The 16191-nt window shown below is 43.4% G+C and overlaps 1 protein-coding gene across 1 annotated transcript in view; it reads right to left on the bottom strand.

The window, feature by feature from the left end:
• The window catches only part of LOC130131917 (immunoglobulin mu heavy chain-like), a 79834-nt gene that overhangs the window by 40489 nt on the left and 23154 nt on the right, over window positions 1-16191 (bottom strand). Inside the window, exon 3 of the mRNA XM_056301644.1 lies at window positions 6697-6716. Coding sequence (XP_056157619.1) covers window positions 6697-6716 — 20 coding nt within the window. The remainder of the gene's footprint in view (window positions 1-6696; window positions 6717-16191) is intronic.

Genomic DNA, 16191 nt, shown 5'->3' with positions numbered 1-16191 from the left:
GAGAGCTTCAGGGGAGGCGCAGCGTGAGAAAAAAAAACGTGAAGAAAAGGTAACCGTAAACATCTAGCTAAGTTTAGTTAAATTCAGCAATGCTTGGAGCAAAATGGATCGATTTTTAGTAACATTCCCTACAACATTTGAAAATGTTTGAAAAAGGTGTTTATAAAGATGTTTAAAACGTTTAAAAATATCTTTAAAACATAAAGATAAAGATGTTTAAAAATGTTTGAAAAAGATGTTTAAAAAAAATAAAAGATCATCTTCAAAGATATATCATTTATTGTTGAAACCCGTTTTTATACCTGAGTGGAACATACATTATAGCAACAACAATAACAGTAATAATAGCAATAATAATTAGGAGGGGGGGCGCAGGCGTTTTTATGTTCTCTGAGGGGAGGCTCACTTTCCTACACTTTGAAAACCCCTGGCCTAGAGGCATGATGGGAGTAACACTACTGCGCATGTACCCGGAAGTAACCCGGAAGCCAGAAACTTTTTCGGCGTATGCACCAGGCGAGCAATTCTTATAGGAATGAACAGGCGCCATTTTAGATCTGGCATCTTCTACTATAATTCATCCATGGTATCAGTCTAAACCATAATTCTGTCCCAGAGGGTTTTACAATCACATTACATTCTGTGCAATGAACAACGGCCTCTATCCACAGACCCTTAATTCAGATGAAGAAAAACTCCACAGAAAAAACCTTAACAGGAGAAAAGAAGGGCCATAACGTAAAGGAGCCTTTACAAGATGCATCAGTCCTGTAGACATACTCTTGACAATTTTGTCATATTCCTTCTAAGAAAGGTCTGCACCAGTTTTTTGCATAACATCCTCATAACTGTAAAGTCGACCCTGGGAATTTATCAAATCCAATCAAATAGTATATCATTGTCCATCCAGTTCTCAAAAACTATAGACTTGTTTCTAAATAGCATATACTGGTTGTTCCAAATAGTGTGGGTATGGGGGGGAGAAATTATGTTTGAATGCTAATTTCCAGGCTTCAAGAGTTTTTTTTAAGTTTGTTAGTTTAAGGGGCAATTTACTACATTTATAATAGCAGGAAAGTAAAAATTTTAAACCACAACATTTCTGAAAAATCAGGTTGGGCATATAATACCATGGGGAATCATTATCAGCAAGGCAGTGCTTTATCCATATGATTTTAAAGATATTATTAATAGTAATGTAGTCCAAAGCATCAAAGCCAACTTCAGAGTATCTTCTAATGATTGTTTTCCTTTTTACATAGTCAGTCGTATTTTTCCAAATAAATGTAAATAAGAGTGAATTAATAGCTGCACACATTTTATTGTCAACATAAAGAGACAATGCCGGGTACACAAGCCTGGAAATGCCTTCCGTTTTAGATAGCAACACTTAAACAGTAAGATCTCTCTGTAACCAGCAACAAAAGATGTTTTTTGCTTTTCTAATTTGGGCCTGAAGTTCCCTAAAATTCTATCAGAGGACACGTTGTCTATCTTAATACCAAGGTATTGAACTGATTGTTTTACTGTTAACCCACATATAGATGTTTTGTCAGTGTCATGTACATACATTACTTCACTCTTGATCTGACTGATAATTAGACCAGAGGGATTTGGAAAAAACCCTTTAAAGACTCTAGGACGATTGGAACCTGATTTTCATTTTTTAGAAAAAGACATGTATCATCAGCCAGTTGGCTTATCTTTACACAATTATCCCCAATTTGTATACTCTCAATATCTGAACAGTGAACAACATATAAACTATAAAGTTCTGCAACTATCAAAAATAAATAAGCGGCTATTGGGCATCCCTATCTCATTCCTCTTTGAAATTCAAAACGCAGAGGTGCCTTTAAGCAGTGAGACATTACTATCAATGTTTTTATACAGAGTTTGGATTATTTTTTTAAGTTATTTTTTACCAAAAGCAAAATGAGCTAAAGCTTCAAAAATAAAGGGGTGCTCAACAGTATCAAAGGCCTTGTAAAAATCTAGGCGTAAGTGTTACAGTTAAAATACAATAAGGTACATGCTCAGGCATATAGAGGGCAGCCTGACACAACACTTGGGTCTTAACATTTATGATGAGAGAAATTATTTTCTTGCCATTGCTGACGAACCATATGGAGATTATTTCTTACAATAAAAGGTTTTCAAGTGCTGCATATATTATGTGAAAGGTCAATAATTGACGTCTGTAGCCAAAGCAGACAATCAAAATAAACTTTCAAAAGACTCTCAAGTACATAAGAACGGCCAACGAGTTCTCACAGACACAGGTCGGCTCTGTGAAACGGGCGTGACTGTCTGTGTTGTCGTGAAGACAGCTACAGTGAGAACTCGCCTGCTCAACACGGGTAGGAGAGACGACAAGATTGCAGCGGGTAACGACGCGACGAAGATCCAGCATATCAGATAAGCAAAGCAAATAACGCATTGTCAGCATAGCAACTGCAAGAAACGGCGATTTGACTGTGTTGAAAGCGCAACTTTTCATGCCAAATCCAAGTGCTCCGCCGCAACCATTAAGTTAAGGTGTTGTGAGAAGTGGTTCGACTTGGAAATTGCAACTAAGGACTCAAGTCTATTAACCTTGCATACTATGCTTAGCCTATATGTTTGGGGATAAATCTAATGTGCCATTGTTCGTGGTTGTTACATGTCATAAGGTTTAAAGGGGAACGCCACCCCTTAAGCAAGGTATAATAACAATTTAACCCCATAAGCAAGTAAACACATTTTTAGTAAGGGTTAAAGAAAAGGACATTATTATAAATTGAAATTTAAGAATTGTTCAAATGTTGTATTTCATGAAAAGTAACCGAGCTTAAAAGGCAACTTAAGTGAAGCTTACCATTGATGTGAAAACCTTTCTTATGTAAAGGATAAGTGACTTAACGCATTTCTAAGCATATTCTCTCTGCCTATTAAGGTTATACTTGCATATTTGTGCCAAAGTAATTCCCAATCTTCTTATTTTTTGTTTTGAAATTGAAGTCAACTCGAAGTCTAGATAATTTAAATAATGGTAGTTATCTTGATGCAATATTGAAGTCTATATTTAGGAAATTAGGTTCCCCACATAGTCTTCACACAGTTGTCAAGGAATTCATACAGTTATTAATAACCTTCCTAGCGACTCACATTTAGGCCTACTGTAGCTTACATTTACACACAGCCTAACAGAAATCCAATTCAAGCTCAATAGTTACATACGTTTGATAGCCATTCAAGTTATCTTAAGATGTCTGACACAAGCACTGAGACCTGCCGTAAACATGCCAAACCACCTGCTCAACCTGAAGCTACTGACACCAAATCTACAGAAGAAGTGGAAAGGCTACATAGAAGTGAAAGAACCCGAACCCTAACAGAAAAGGGAAAAGAGCTTCAAAAAGAAAGGCTGAAGAGTGTACAACGTCGGTATAGAATCATCTATGAGAAATTGAGGTATCATGTAAGAATAGGTAAGGAAATACTGACTGATGAGGCCTCCGAAGACGAATTGAATGAGCTGACTGAGAATATGGAAAGCACCTGTTCTGATGTAAAGGTCATTTATAAAGCGTTACGTCGAATGCAAACTCCTGAACCAGACCAGCAGTGCAGAGTTGACACGTGCATATCACTTTCAGCATTCATTATTTGAAAGGCAGAAAGGCAACTTGAAGGGCGTACAACAGATGAAGAGGAAGAACCACCTTGGCCTGATGTTGGATCGATCCTAGACTCACCGAGTTCTTTATCAAAGCCATTGTCTCATCGATCAAAATATGGTTCTTCCCACTCTAGCATCCACTCAGTCAATAAAAAGGAGGCTCCGGCTGAAGCTGCCGCATCCCATGATGTTTTGGCAGTGTTGGGTGAACAAGAAAGGGAAGCGACAGAACTTCAAAGGCTAGAGGCTGAAGATAAACAACGGCTGGCACAGTTTGAATCTGAGAAGCTAGTTAGACAACAAGCAATGCAAGACAAGCGTAGAAAGCTTAAACGCCTAGAAGAACAGAAGAAGTTGAACGCTGCAAGAGCTCGAATAAAGGCCTACGATCAAGTCGAAGAAAATTTTGAACCGATCGATTTGCTGCATGATGTTTAACCAGCAGGAGAACTTCAAGTTCTTAACCTCACAATTCCTCCAGTTATTCCTCAGTCTCTGCCAGTCATAACCCAAGCCCTCCATGCATCAAATCCCCTATTCATTCCTCAATCTCTACCAGTTACAAGTCAAGCTCCTAGTCCCCAGAGTCTGCAACTGGTACCTCAAGCTCCACCAACTTTGATGCCTATGCCCCAAGTACAAAACATCTCTGATTTGGTCAACATACTAGCAGAAGCTATAAGTGCCAATCGTCTTCCAACACCAGAGCCTGCATTATTCACTGGAGATCCTTTGAAATTCAAAGACTGGCGACTATCTTTCGAAACATTGATGTTACGGCTCGCCCATCCCACGCCTGCAGCCAATCAGCTCGTCAGGGCTGGGCTTAGTCGTCAGGGCTGGGCTTAAGTTTGCTGGTCTCCCGGAGCCCATTGCCAGTTCGTGCCGTAACATCCTAATTGAAGTGGTTACGCTTCCCTCACTCTGTATTCTCTCCGAGTTTATCTCGACCCGTGGATTTGCCATTTTCTCTGCGGAGTTTTTTTCCCTGCGGAATCATCCTGCCGCGTCCGTAATTTGGATTACCCGTGAGTTTTCCCGTATTTCCTCTGTTTGTTGGTGACTACCCACAAAGCGACTCGCCAGACTCTTTTTGTTGCCGTGCATGTTGTCCCGTTGGACCTTTGTATGAACTGTTAATAAAGTACGCCAGTTTCGGTGAACTCTATCCCTGCTTGGTGTCGTGCGCTTGGGGTCTTCCAGGGTCACGCCATGGTGGACTGGCCCGATCCCACATCCCGGAAGGAATTACAGAGCTTCCTCGGGTTTGCGAACTTCTATAGGAGGTTCATCAGGAACTACAGCCACGTGGCAGAACCTCTCACCAGGCTGACCTCCCCCTCCCAGCCGTTCATCTGATCCCCAGCTGCCTGCTCGGTGTTCCAGTCCCTCAAGGAGAGGTTCACCAGCGCCCCGGTCCTGCTCCACCCCGACCCCAAGAGGTAATTCATCGTGGAGGTGGACGCTTCGGGTACCGGGTTGGGGGCTGTCCTCTCCCAGTAGTCAGCGTCTGACCAGAAGGTCCATCCATGTGCCTTCTTCTCTCGCCGGTTCCTCCCCACCGAGGAGAACTACGATGTCGGGAACCGGGAGCTACTGGCAGTGGTGGCTGCTCTGGAGGAGTAGTACCATCGGCTGGAGGGGGCGGAACAGCCGTTCACCATCTGGACTGATCATAAGAACTTGACGTTCGTCCGAGCAACCAAGCGTCTCAATGGTCGGCAGGCACGGTGGGCCAGCTTCCTCAGTCGGTTTGACTTCAGGCTGACCTATCGCCCCGGGTCCCACAACACGAAGGCAGACTCCCTGTCCCGACAACACCCGAGGAGGGAGCCAGCTACAGTGAAGCCGGCTCCCATCCTTCCTGAGGCCACGGTGGTGGGCGTGGTTACCTGGGGCATCGAGACCGTGGTCGGGCAGGCGTTGCGCTCCCATCCAGCCCCGAGCCACGTGCCTCCACACCGTATGTTCGTCCCGGACTCAGTCTGGCCCCGGGATCTTCAGTGGGGCCATGCCAGTCAGTTTGCGTGCCACCCGGGTGTCCACCGCACCTTCACCTTCCTGGCTCAGCGTTTCTGGTGGCCCACCATGAAGAACGACATCAGGGACTTCGTAAAGGCCTGCTCCGTCTGTGCTCGCAGCAAGGCCTCTCACCAGGCACCCGCGGGTCTGCTGCAGCCACTCTCAACTCCAAGCCGGCCCTGGTCCCATGTGGCGTTGGATTTCGTCTCTGGACTGCCTCCCTCCCAGGGTAATACTGTGATCCTGACAGTGGTGGACCGGTTCAGTAAGGGCGTGCATCCGGTGGCCCTCCGCAAAGTCCCATCGGCCTCTGAGACGGCGGATTTCCTGACGAGCCACGTGTTCCGTCTTCATGGCCTTCCCCTGAACGTCGTCTCAGACCGAGGGCCCCAGTTTGTCTTCCAGGTATGACGGGCCTTTTGTAAGGTGGGTGCCTCTGTTCGTCTCTCCTCTGGATATCACCCACAGACTAACGGGCAGACGGAGAGGATGAACCAGAGCATGGAGTCCGCCCTCCGGTGCGTTGCCGCCAAGAAGCTCAGCTCATGGAGCCGGTTCCTCCCCTGGGTCGAGTATGCCATCAACTCCCTGGTCAGCTCTGCCACCGGCCTCTCACCTTTTGAGGCATCCCTGGGCTACCAGCCGCCTCTCTTTGCTGCACAGGAGTCGGAAGTGGCAGTTCCCTCCGTGCAGGCCCACCTGAACTGGTGTCGTCGTATCTGGGAGGTGACCAGAGCTGCTCTGCTCCGGGCAGCTGAGCACGCCAGTCGGGGAGCCAACCGACGCCGGTCCCCAGCGCCTACGTACCAACCAGGCCAAAGGCTGTGGCTGTCCTCCAAGGACCTCCCGCTTCAGCCCACCGTGAAGAAGCTGAACCCCCGGTTCGTCGGGCCCTTTGAGATCAGGAAGGTGCTCAGTCCCGCGGTGGTGAATCTGAAGCTTCCGGCTTCCATGAAGATCCATCCTGTTTTTCATGTGTCTCGGGTTAAGCCTGTCTCCCACAATCCTCTGATGCCTCCGGCCCCAGCTCCGCCTCCCCCTGAGATTGTGGATGGGCACCCCCAGTGGAAGGTCCGCCGGCTGATGGACGTCCAGAGCCGAGGACGGGGGTTCCAGTATTTGGTGGACTGGAAAGGCTACGGTAGCTGGGTATCCCGCCAGCTCATCCTGGACCCTGGGCTGCTCACTGAGTTTCATCGTTCCCATCCCGACATGCCTGGCAAGTCACCTGGTCGCTCCCGTGGAGGGGGGGGGTACTGTTACGGCTCGCCCATCCCGCGCCTGCAGCCAATCAGCTCATCAGGGCTGGGCTTAGTAGTCAGGGCTGGGCTTAAGTTTGCTGGTCTCCCGGAGCCAATTGCCAGTTCGTGCCGTAACATTCTCGTTGAAGTGGTTACGCTTCCCTCACTCTGTATTCTCTCCGAGTTTATCTCGACCCGTGGATTTGTTATTTTCTCTGCGGAGTTTTTTTCCCTGCAGAATCATCCTGCCGCGTCCGCAATTTGGATTACCCGTGAGTTTTCCCGTATTTTCTCTGTTTGTTGGTGACTACCCGCAAAGCGACTTGCCGGACTCTTTTCGTTGCCGTGCATGTTGTCCCGTTGGACCTTTGTATGAACTGTTAATAAAGTACGCCAGTTTCGGCGAACTCTATCTTTGCTTGGTGTCTTGCGCTTGGGGTCTTGCACAAACCCTAACAATTGATAGGCAGGAAAAACATTCCAAAGAATGAAAACTGTATTATCTAAGAAAGTACTTACGTGGCGCTGCAAACAAAGCCATTGAAGGATTTTTCCTACTAGGTACCGAAGCAGCATATGACTCAGCCTGCCGGCTGTTGGAAAAACGTTTCGGAGACCCATTTATTATTGGGAAGTCCTTCAGAGACAAGCTGCATGGATGGCCAAAAATATGCTCTAAGGATGGTTGTGAAATAAGAGAATTTGCAGACTTCCTCAATAGCTGCGAGGCCGCAATGCCCCACATTAAGACATTGGAAGTCCTCAATGACTACAATGAGAGTCAAAAAAATTCTACTGAAATTGCCAGATTGGTTGGTATCCAGATGGAACCGCAAAGCGATAGAAGCTAGACAAGCAAACGCTGGGTACCCACCATTCAATGAGTTTGTAGACTTCCTATCGAAGGAAGCAGATCTCGCTTGCGATCCCATATCCTCAATACAAACGCTCAAGAGTGTGGAAAGCGAGAAAACAAAGCATGTACAAAGCCAACCCATTCAAGCAAAGACACTGTCCACAAACACAACACAGAGTAACATCCCACCATGCATGTTCTGCAGAAGAACAGGACATATCCTTGCCAAGTGCAAAAGGTTCTGTGAAAAGACAGTTCAAGATTGTGTCAAGTTTGTACATGCAGAGAAGCTTTGCTTTGGCTGTTTGAAGACTGGTCATCACTCATGAAGTTTTAATAACAAGAGCACATGCGAAAAGTGTCAGAAGAGACACCCTACATGTTTGCATTATGACAAGTTCAAAGAACATCAAATGTCTACACCTATGAAAGGAGACGACAACTCAAAGGATAAAGCAGACACCCAAGAAATGGCTGCAACAGCAACTACAAACAGAGTCATACAAGAAGGCCTAAGCACACAAATGTCCTCAATCATACCAGTCTTGGTCCCATCCACAGAACAGCCAGATCAAGAAGTTCTTGTCTACGTGCTCTTAGACATGCAGAGTGATACGACTTTCATCCTAGATGATGTGGCCAAAGACCTCAACACAAACGAAGAGAATGTCAGTTTGCGGCTATCCACAACGTCTGCAAGATCAACAGTCATACCCTGTCAGAAACTGTCAAATCTACAAGTGAAAGGATACAACATAGAGAAAAGGATTCCATTGCCATCAGTTTTCACACAAGAGTTCATTCCAGCAGACAGGTTGCACATTCCAACTTCTGAAACGGCTCTGATATGGCCTCATCTGGAACAATTGGCAGACAAGATTCCACCACCATTGGATTGTGAAGTAGGCCTTCTGATAGGCTATAACGGCCAACAAGCACTTCTTCCAAGGGAGATCCTGTCCAGTGAAGGAATTCATCCGTATGCACAGTGAACTGATCTCAGCTGGAGCATCATTGGCTGCGTGACTCCAGCAAGTGACTACGGCAATGCAATAGGAACCAGTCATAGAATCATAGTGCGACAAGTAACACCTGCTGTGCTGTGCAGACTTCATGTGCAGAACTCAAGTCAAAGAGCTCAATCCAACAGACATAATCAAGGCTCTCGAATCTGATTTCACAGATATCACTGCAGATGATAATCCAATTTCTCAGGAAGACCTTCTCTTCTTGTCCAAAGTGAAAGAAAATATAAGGCAGAAGGAAGACAGCCACTACAAACTCCCACTTCCTTTCAAGACGGACAGCCTAATCTCCCAGATGATAAACGAAGTTCATTTCAGCTGAAAGAGTCTAATTGGTTGAAAGGGCCCGACTTTCTTTGGCAGCAGAATCTTCCACATGAAGAGGAAATGGCGGGAGAAGTAGAAATGACTGACCCTGAGGTTCGCAAAGCCCATGCTCATGCAGTCAAGACAAAACTGAAGCTACTAATCAGTGACACTACACTAGATAAGGGAAAACCACTTACTGGATCAGTTCACCTCGAAAGACCTATTCACACGGTAGTTACCTTACTTGAAGCCAACTAAATCACATACTTAAAGTCAAATTCATTCAGACTTAAACCATTTGATAAATTCCTTTCATAATCTTTGTTTAAAAGTAAATCCCACATTCCAAGTTAATGAGTGATTTTGGTGGCAGCGTAAGTGTGACAATGAAAATACAATAAGTCGCACGCTCAGGCATATAAAGGGCAGCCTTACACAATACTTGGGTCCTAACATCTACGATGAGAGAAATGCTTTTCTTGCCATTGCTGACGAACCATATTTTATTTCTTAGAATAAAAGGTTTTCAAGTGCTGCATATATTATGTTAAAGGTCAATTACTGACATCTGAAGCCAAAGCAGACAGTCAAGAGAATCTTTCAAAAGACTCCCAAGGACGTAAGAACCTCTTTTCATGACAAGCGGCCAACGAGTTCTCACTGTATCTCTCTTCACGACACCACAGACACAGGTCGGTTCTTTGAAATGGGAGTGACTAAGGCGTGGATGTATCAGAGAAACAAGACGTGTCCAAGCAATAAACGCCCGTTTCAAAGAACCGACCTGTGTCCATGTTGTCGTGGAGAGAGCTACACTAGGAATAGTATAATAGCATCGTCATGGATTAGATCTGGATTGTCGATAATATCCAGGACCAGGCGGATATTGTTTGCGATGTGTCTACCTTTCATGAAGCCTGACTGTGTAACAGAAATTATTTCTTCCAAACAAGGCTTTAATCTATCGGCAAATAATGCAGCAAACCATTTGTAATCTGAGTTGTGCATTGTTAATGGATGCCAATTATCTAAAAATAGAATATCTTTGTTAGGTTTTGGTATTAATGTAATAAATCCTTGCTTCATTGACTCAGACAGCTCACCCTTTTAGGAACATTCCTCAAACAAATCTAAAACCAGCTCTCTAGTATCATCCGAGACAGTTTTGTAAAACTCCAGGGGTAGACCGTCAGGGCCAGGGCTTTCATTAAGGGGGGTCCTTTTTGACTACTTCATCTAATTCTTCTAAATTATGTGGGCACTCACAAAAGTCAACACTGACTAATTCTAGGGATAAATGATTTAACTTTATCAAAGAAGGACTTGCAATTAAGTGGGGTAAAGGACTTAATGTACATATTTTGATAGAAACTAGAAACAAATGCAGCAAACTGAAGATTATTCACTAATTAAGACTCCATTGATATAGAGAGATGATATTTTTTGTTTTCACGTCTTTTTTTCCTCTAATTTAAAAAAAAGTAAGCAGAATTATTTTCTCCAAATTCTAGCCACTTTGCCCTGGACCTTATGAAGGCACCTTTTGCTTTCTCAACATAAAGATCATTCAGATTCTCCTGTAGTGAATATAGTTGTTTATGATCTTCAGTGGGTTGATCTAAATATAACATGGAACTTATTTCCTTTAAAATGTTGGAATTTCTAGAAGCATTCGTTTTTGAGAGTTCTTTGCTTTATTTACAAAACAATACGGCATTCAAATTTTAATAGTTCCTATTTCAAAACAGGAGATATATTCTTAAATACTATTATTTTTTTCCTAATATTTTCACAGTAAGAAGGCTGCTGTAAGAGCGAGCGGTTCAATTTCCAACACCCCGGATGTCTACGCCGTCTATTAGCTGAATTAGAAATAACAAGGTCAATGTAGGCATGATCTGTTAAGGGAGCATGAGAGATTTCACTGGAAAGTAGCAAGGGTGTAAGACAACCACATATAAGCCAAAAATCTATCCGTGATTTCTTTGATAAATCTTTCTTAAACCATGTAAATGAATCCATATTGGTTGGATGAGTACATCTATAAGTATCTAACAAGGAAAGGTTTCCAACAAAACGAATTACTGGATAAAGGTTGTTCACACTATCTCTTGGGGGGAGTCTGTCTAAATATAAATTGGGTGCCTCATTTAAGTCCCCACCTGCAATTACTGAGACAGAGACATATTTTTGTTTTAAGGAAGACATTTTGGTGGATACATTCTCAGGTAGTAAAATGTTCAAAGGAGATCTATTAAACTCATAAATATTTGCTAAAATAAAGAAAGAATCCTCAATTTGTAAAACCAAATTATCCATCTTCCTTCCCTAGGAAAATGTGTTTCAACTGAGCTTCTGCTAAAGTTGCCATCAAATAAAATTGCTCCCCCACCAGAGTGATTTGACCCATAACAAAACAATATTTTACCTCCCCACTGACTTCGCCAGAATTTTTTATGTGAGTTTCCAGTAAAAAGTAAATATCCCTTTTCTAAGATTTGCAAAATAAAAACAAAGCTTTGCATTTAGTGACTTCACGAATCCCCCGCACATTAAGAGAAAAACAAGCAAAATTAATATTACAAATGGAACAATATGAAATTGAATTGAATGAAAAAAGAATTAAAAAAAACCTACCCTTTTGGTAGATATGGAATATGTTTAAGTTTGAGAGTTAGAGAAAGAGAAAAAACAAAGCGCAAAATATAACTTAATCTTATACCCTTTCAAAAACAATAACTTTGTCAGCAGTGGGCTATCTCAACATGGACCCAAAAATAAATATATTTTTTTAATCACCCTAAAACTTACACTGTAAATTCTAAAAGCCAAGTCCACCAAAAAAAAAAAATAACCAGGAAACCGACCACACCCGGGAAAAGCAAGCAAATGAATCCAACTGCGCCAAATTAATTTTACATAAAATAATTTCACATAACTTGACACAATTAAATTAATTCAACCCCCCCCGTGCAATCGGCCCCTCAAGTAAACTCAACCCCCAGACCCACAGTGCAAGGGGATAAACTTAATCAAGAGCTTGCTACATTATAAAGGGAGATTAAGATTTTTTTATAAGTGACAATGGAACTGAACATACAATAACGCACCCCCATTGTTTTGCACTCAAGAGGTAAAGCAAGCAAGTGAAGGGGAGCGAGAAATCCTTTAAACCCAAACCAGCACAACATGGAACTTATTAGCATGTGAGAGGCATACTAAACAACATTGGGTTTGAAAATTTACCTGCGCACCAAGTAGTAATAACTAGAACATTTGTTCATCATTTGAAGTCAGAAGCCATAAAAAGGTTAGATATCGTCTGCCGAGACTCTTTTCCCAGGGATGATCGCATAAGGACCACTGCAGCCAGCCTGCTTTCCTTCCTCCCTTGCTTGCTCCAAGAGCGGCCATAGTTTGCTTTGGTCATCCTTTGTATGCTGAGTTAGGTCTTCCATGATCCTGATCTTCTTTTGTTTGAGCGCTTCAGAGTTCTTGGCATCTTTCTAAATGCGATCGCGGCAAGACCGTGAGGTGAATTGAAGAATGATGCGCCGTGGCTGCCCATTACCATTCTTTGGTCCCAGTCTATGGACGACACCAACGGATTCCTGAAGGGTGTCGGCTAATCCAGGGGACACACACATGTAAATACACCAATCATAGACATTTTCACATTTTCTCCTTCGCGCTCTGGGATACCTGATATTCGTAGGTTCCATCGTCTTTTGGAGGCATCCAATTCGTCCACTCGGTCCTGAAGCTTTTTGTTCACTCCCTCCAACTTTTTAACTTCTCTTCTAGAATAGCAACTTTATTGCCAGCATCACCTGCCTGCTCTCCTGTCTCATACACCAAGGCGGTAAGATCCTGGATGGTCTTGGTATTGGCCTCCCCAGTAGCTTCGATTGATGGCAGCCTCTCTAGAAACTTGTTCTGTCTTTCACCAATCTGTTCAATTGTGGCAAGGAGCATGGAGTTTGTCACGTCAGATTGATTGTGATCAATTTTACCCATTTTTTTCAGATGAGTCCTCAATTGAAGTTGGGGTACATTCAGTAACATTAAATCTGAATGCAATACCCTTGTTGCTGAGCCCTAATCAGAGTTTCATCAGGATAGCCAATAGATGGTCCTCGAGGGTCAGACAGCCACGCACAACCTCAACACTGTCTTTAACTATTTGGAGCAACCACTCAAAAATGACACTGGTCAGACTTGTGAAAAACAGAACCTGTGCTGCTTTGCATTTGATAGCGCTAAAGGAAAACTGTGTGTTCCTGAGTGTTGCATTTAGTTGTTCATTCTCGGCTTTGAGTTTGTTGATGTCCAAACGCAGGTTATCACATTCGGTAGAAAGTTGGTTGTACTTCTGTTTGAGGTCATCATGGAGAGCCTTCGGGACCGTGGCTTCTGAAAAAGAGATTAGCTACAAAGATAAATAGAAATTTCACAGTCCTATTTTTCATATCTGGGAAACGGCTATACTCTGGGTGATCATTCAGAGTGTGCCAAACAGAATCATGGCCAAATACTTTTTCACAACAAATATATAAACAAGGACAACCTGATTAATCCTGGTAGTGAATGTCCTACTGTACAATAGTTAAGATGTTAGAAGCTCTTACCCGTGCAAGGACCAGCACCAGGCTCCATTCCGCAATCATTTGGGGAGAGGGAAGCGCGTGTGGATTCCGATGCAGCCTCATAAACAACTTCTATGGACTTATGTCTATTGTCTGGCTGTCTGTGGGGGGGGGGGGTTTATCCCTTCTACTTTTTCTCTCATATCCAATACACACAGAAGAGAGCAAGCAGTTAGTACAAAAACAGTTAATTTACTCAGCTGACCACAGGTTTATCACATCCTCAATTCAAGTCAGTGGAAATCACATAGCACACCTCAAAGGGCTTCATGAGATAATGCAGACATAACAGAAACTACCTGGCCCAACAGATAATCCTTACAAAAATATATCTACATTAAATTACTCACCATTTCTTCATTTCGACTACTTCGAGTTATGCTAGTTCGAGTCACGGTGGGTGATCACAGTGAACAACAAATCACAAGGAAGTGACCATATTTACCTTTCATGTTTTGCATCACCTTTGCTGGACTGGGTCGAGTAGACGACAGACGGGGCAAAGTCAGGACTGTCGAAGTCCTCAGATGCCCCTTCTGTAAAAATAAAGTGTGACTAACAGTAACTTACAGTAACGTTAACACAACAAAACAGGTCATTGGCCTACCATTACTACGTTAACAGTTACTAACAACACAACTTTAGCAAAATTGAACCAAGGTACACTAGCTTCTAAGCTAGTTCAACTCAAACTTGAACATAATTACTCTATTGCTCGCAAACATTGTTAGTTATATATGCACATGACTCAATAATTACATTATTTAACGTTTGTTGTTCTAAGTTAAAACGAGCGATGTAACATTATGTCTGATTAGCCTGTTAGCTGGGGCCTAACGTTAACTTACCTGTTATGACGTGATCTCTGTAAATGTAGGCATTTTTAATTAGTTCCTCGCTCCAATCGCCTCTTCTGGTTGCTTGCAACCAAGGACGTCTCCGGTTAGTCTTAAAAGGGGTGTGAGTTGATGGAATTCGGTAAAACTTGAGCGTTTTGTTTGTCAAAATGATTCTGGCAACCGACTGCACAACACAACACGATGATGCCGGCCGCTTCCTTGCTGCAGCCGACATGCGCAGTAGAACCTGCGTGACGTTAGAGTGACGTAGACTGATAATTCCCTCCTAGGTTCTCTCACTCACTGCCAGAAATACTCAACACACAGAGAAAAGCTGAAGAAGGAACTCAAGACATTTGGGTGGGAGTATTTAACCTTAAAAATGTATTCAGCATTGAGGGGGAGAAATATAAGCCATTGTTTGTGTTCTTAAAAGAAATTGGCATAATGAAGAGGATCTAGCGCTATAATTATTTATTATTATTAGGGTTTTTTTTCTCTCTCTTGCCTTTCATCCTTTAATATTCTGGCCCACACTCCAGCTCAGTAGGTGGCAGTAATGCGCCTTAAACGCTAGTTGCCACCCGCCATTAAATACAAGAAGAACAAAGAGGAGGAGGAGGAGAAGGGGGTTCTCTCACTGTAATCCAATTTACATTAATCTTAGTTTGGGTTCCGTAAATATACAAATTCCCATGAAATTAATAACCTTTAGATGAATAATCAAACAAGACAAAGTTGCAACTCGAAATATTTAGTTATTGCAACAACAACAAGAACCAACACAACAAAACAAAAACAAAATAAATAGTGCACTTTCACTATATCAAGCTCAATACGGTTCAAATACAACATTAAAGTAGGGACCTTTTCAGTATTCCAAACCAAGCACATTAAACATGAACTAAACTAAAGCCGGCATCTATCAAACTAATGAAGAGGTCCTCAACAACCCACCCTCGCTGCAGGTCTGGTTTCACGTGTCCCACCGATGTTACCGTCCCTCTTGCGAGCTAAACGGACAAACGTACTCACTCAGGTCAGGAGAAGGGCAGTTCCGCAATGGTCAGGACGTGGCGCTGCGCACGAATGGCCCAGCAGGCGCGGTGGGGACGAGACAAAGGCCTGCTGCTGGTGACTTGTTCCAGCGTGAGAACCCCACGTAGCCGGAGGAAGGGGGAGCAAACCCTGGCGGCGGCTCCACCCGCTCTCTGGTGTGTCTGATCCCGTACGAGTCTTCTTTTAACAGCTGCGTATGTTCACGGAACTAGCAAACAAGGCTACTATAGCAGCTGCTAGCTTAGCTACCTAGCTGGCTAACGAGTCACGGCGAACTGGAGAAGGACGCAGCAACATCTAACCGACGTCCACTTCACATCCACCGGTATCACACTTACAGCTTACGCCTTCGAATATTGTGCGATTAAACTTGTAAATTATAAAACTGACGTTTGCTACGTTTTCCAACTATCTCCTCTTCACCGGCCTTGAATCTCTCGTCTCCCCGCTTCTCTTCTTCTGCGTTTTCTTCTGCGTCTTCTTCTTTTATAAATGCTATGTAGAGGATTTGAGGCCGCTTATGCAACAAACAG

The sequence above is a fragment of the Lampris incognitus genome (genome assembly GCF_029633865.1).
Source record: "Lampris incognitus isolate fLamInc1 chromosome 5 unlocalized genomic scaffold, fLamInc1.hap2 SUPER_5_unloc_1, whole genome shotgun sequence".
Lineage (NCBI taxonomy): Eukaryota > Metazoa > Chordata > Actinopteri > Lampriformes > Lampridae > Lampris > Lampris incognitus.
This window is presented reverse-complemented; position numbering and strand designations above follow the sequence as displayed.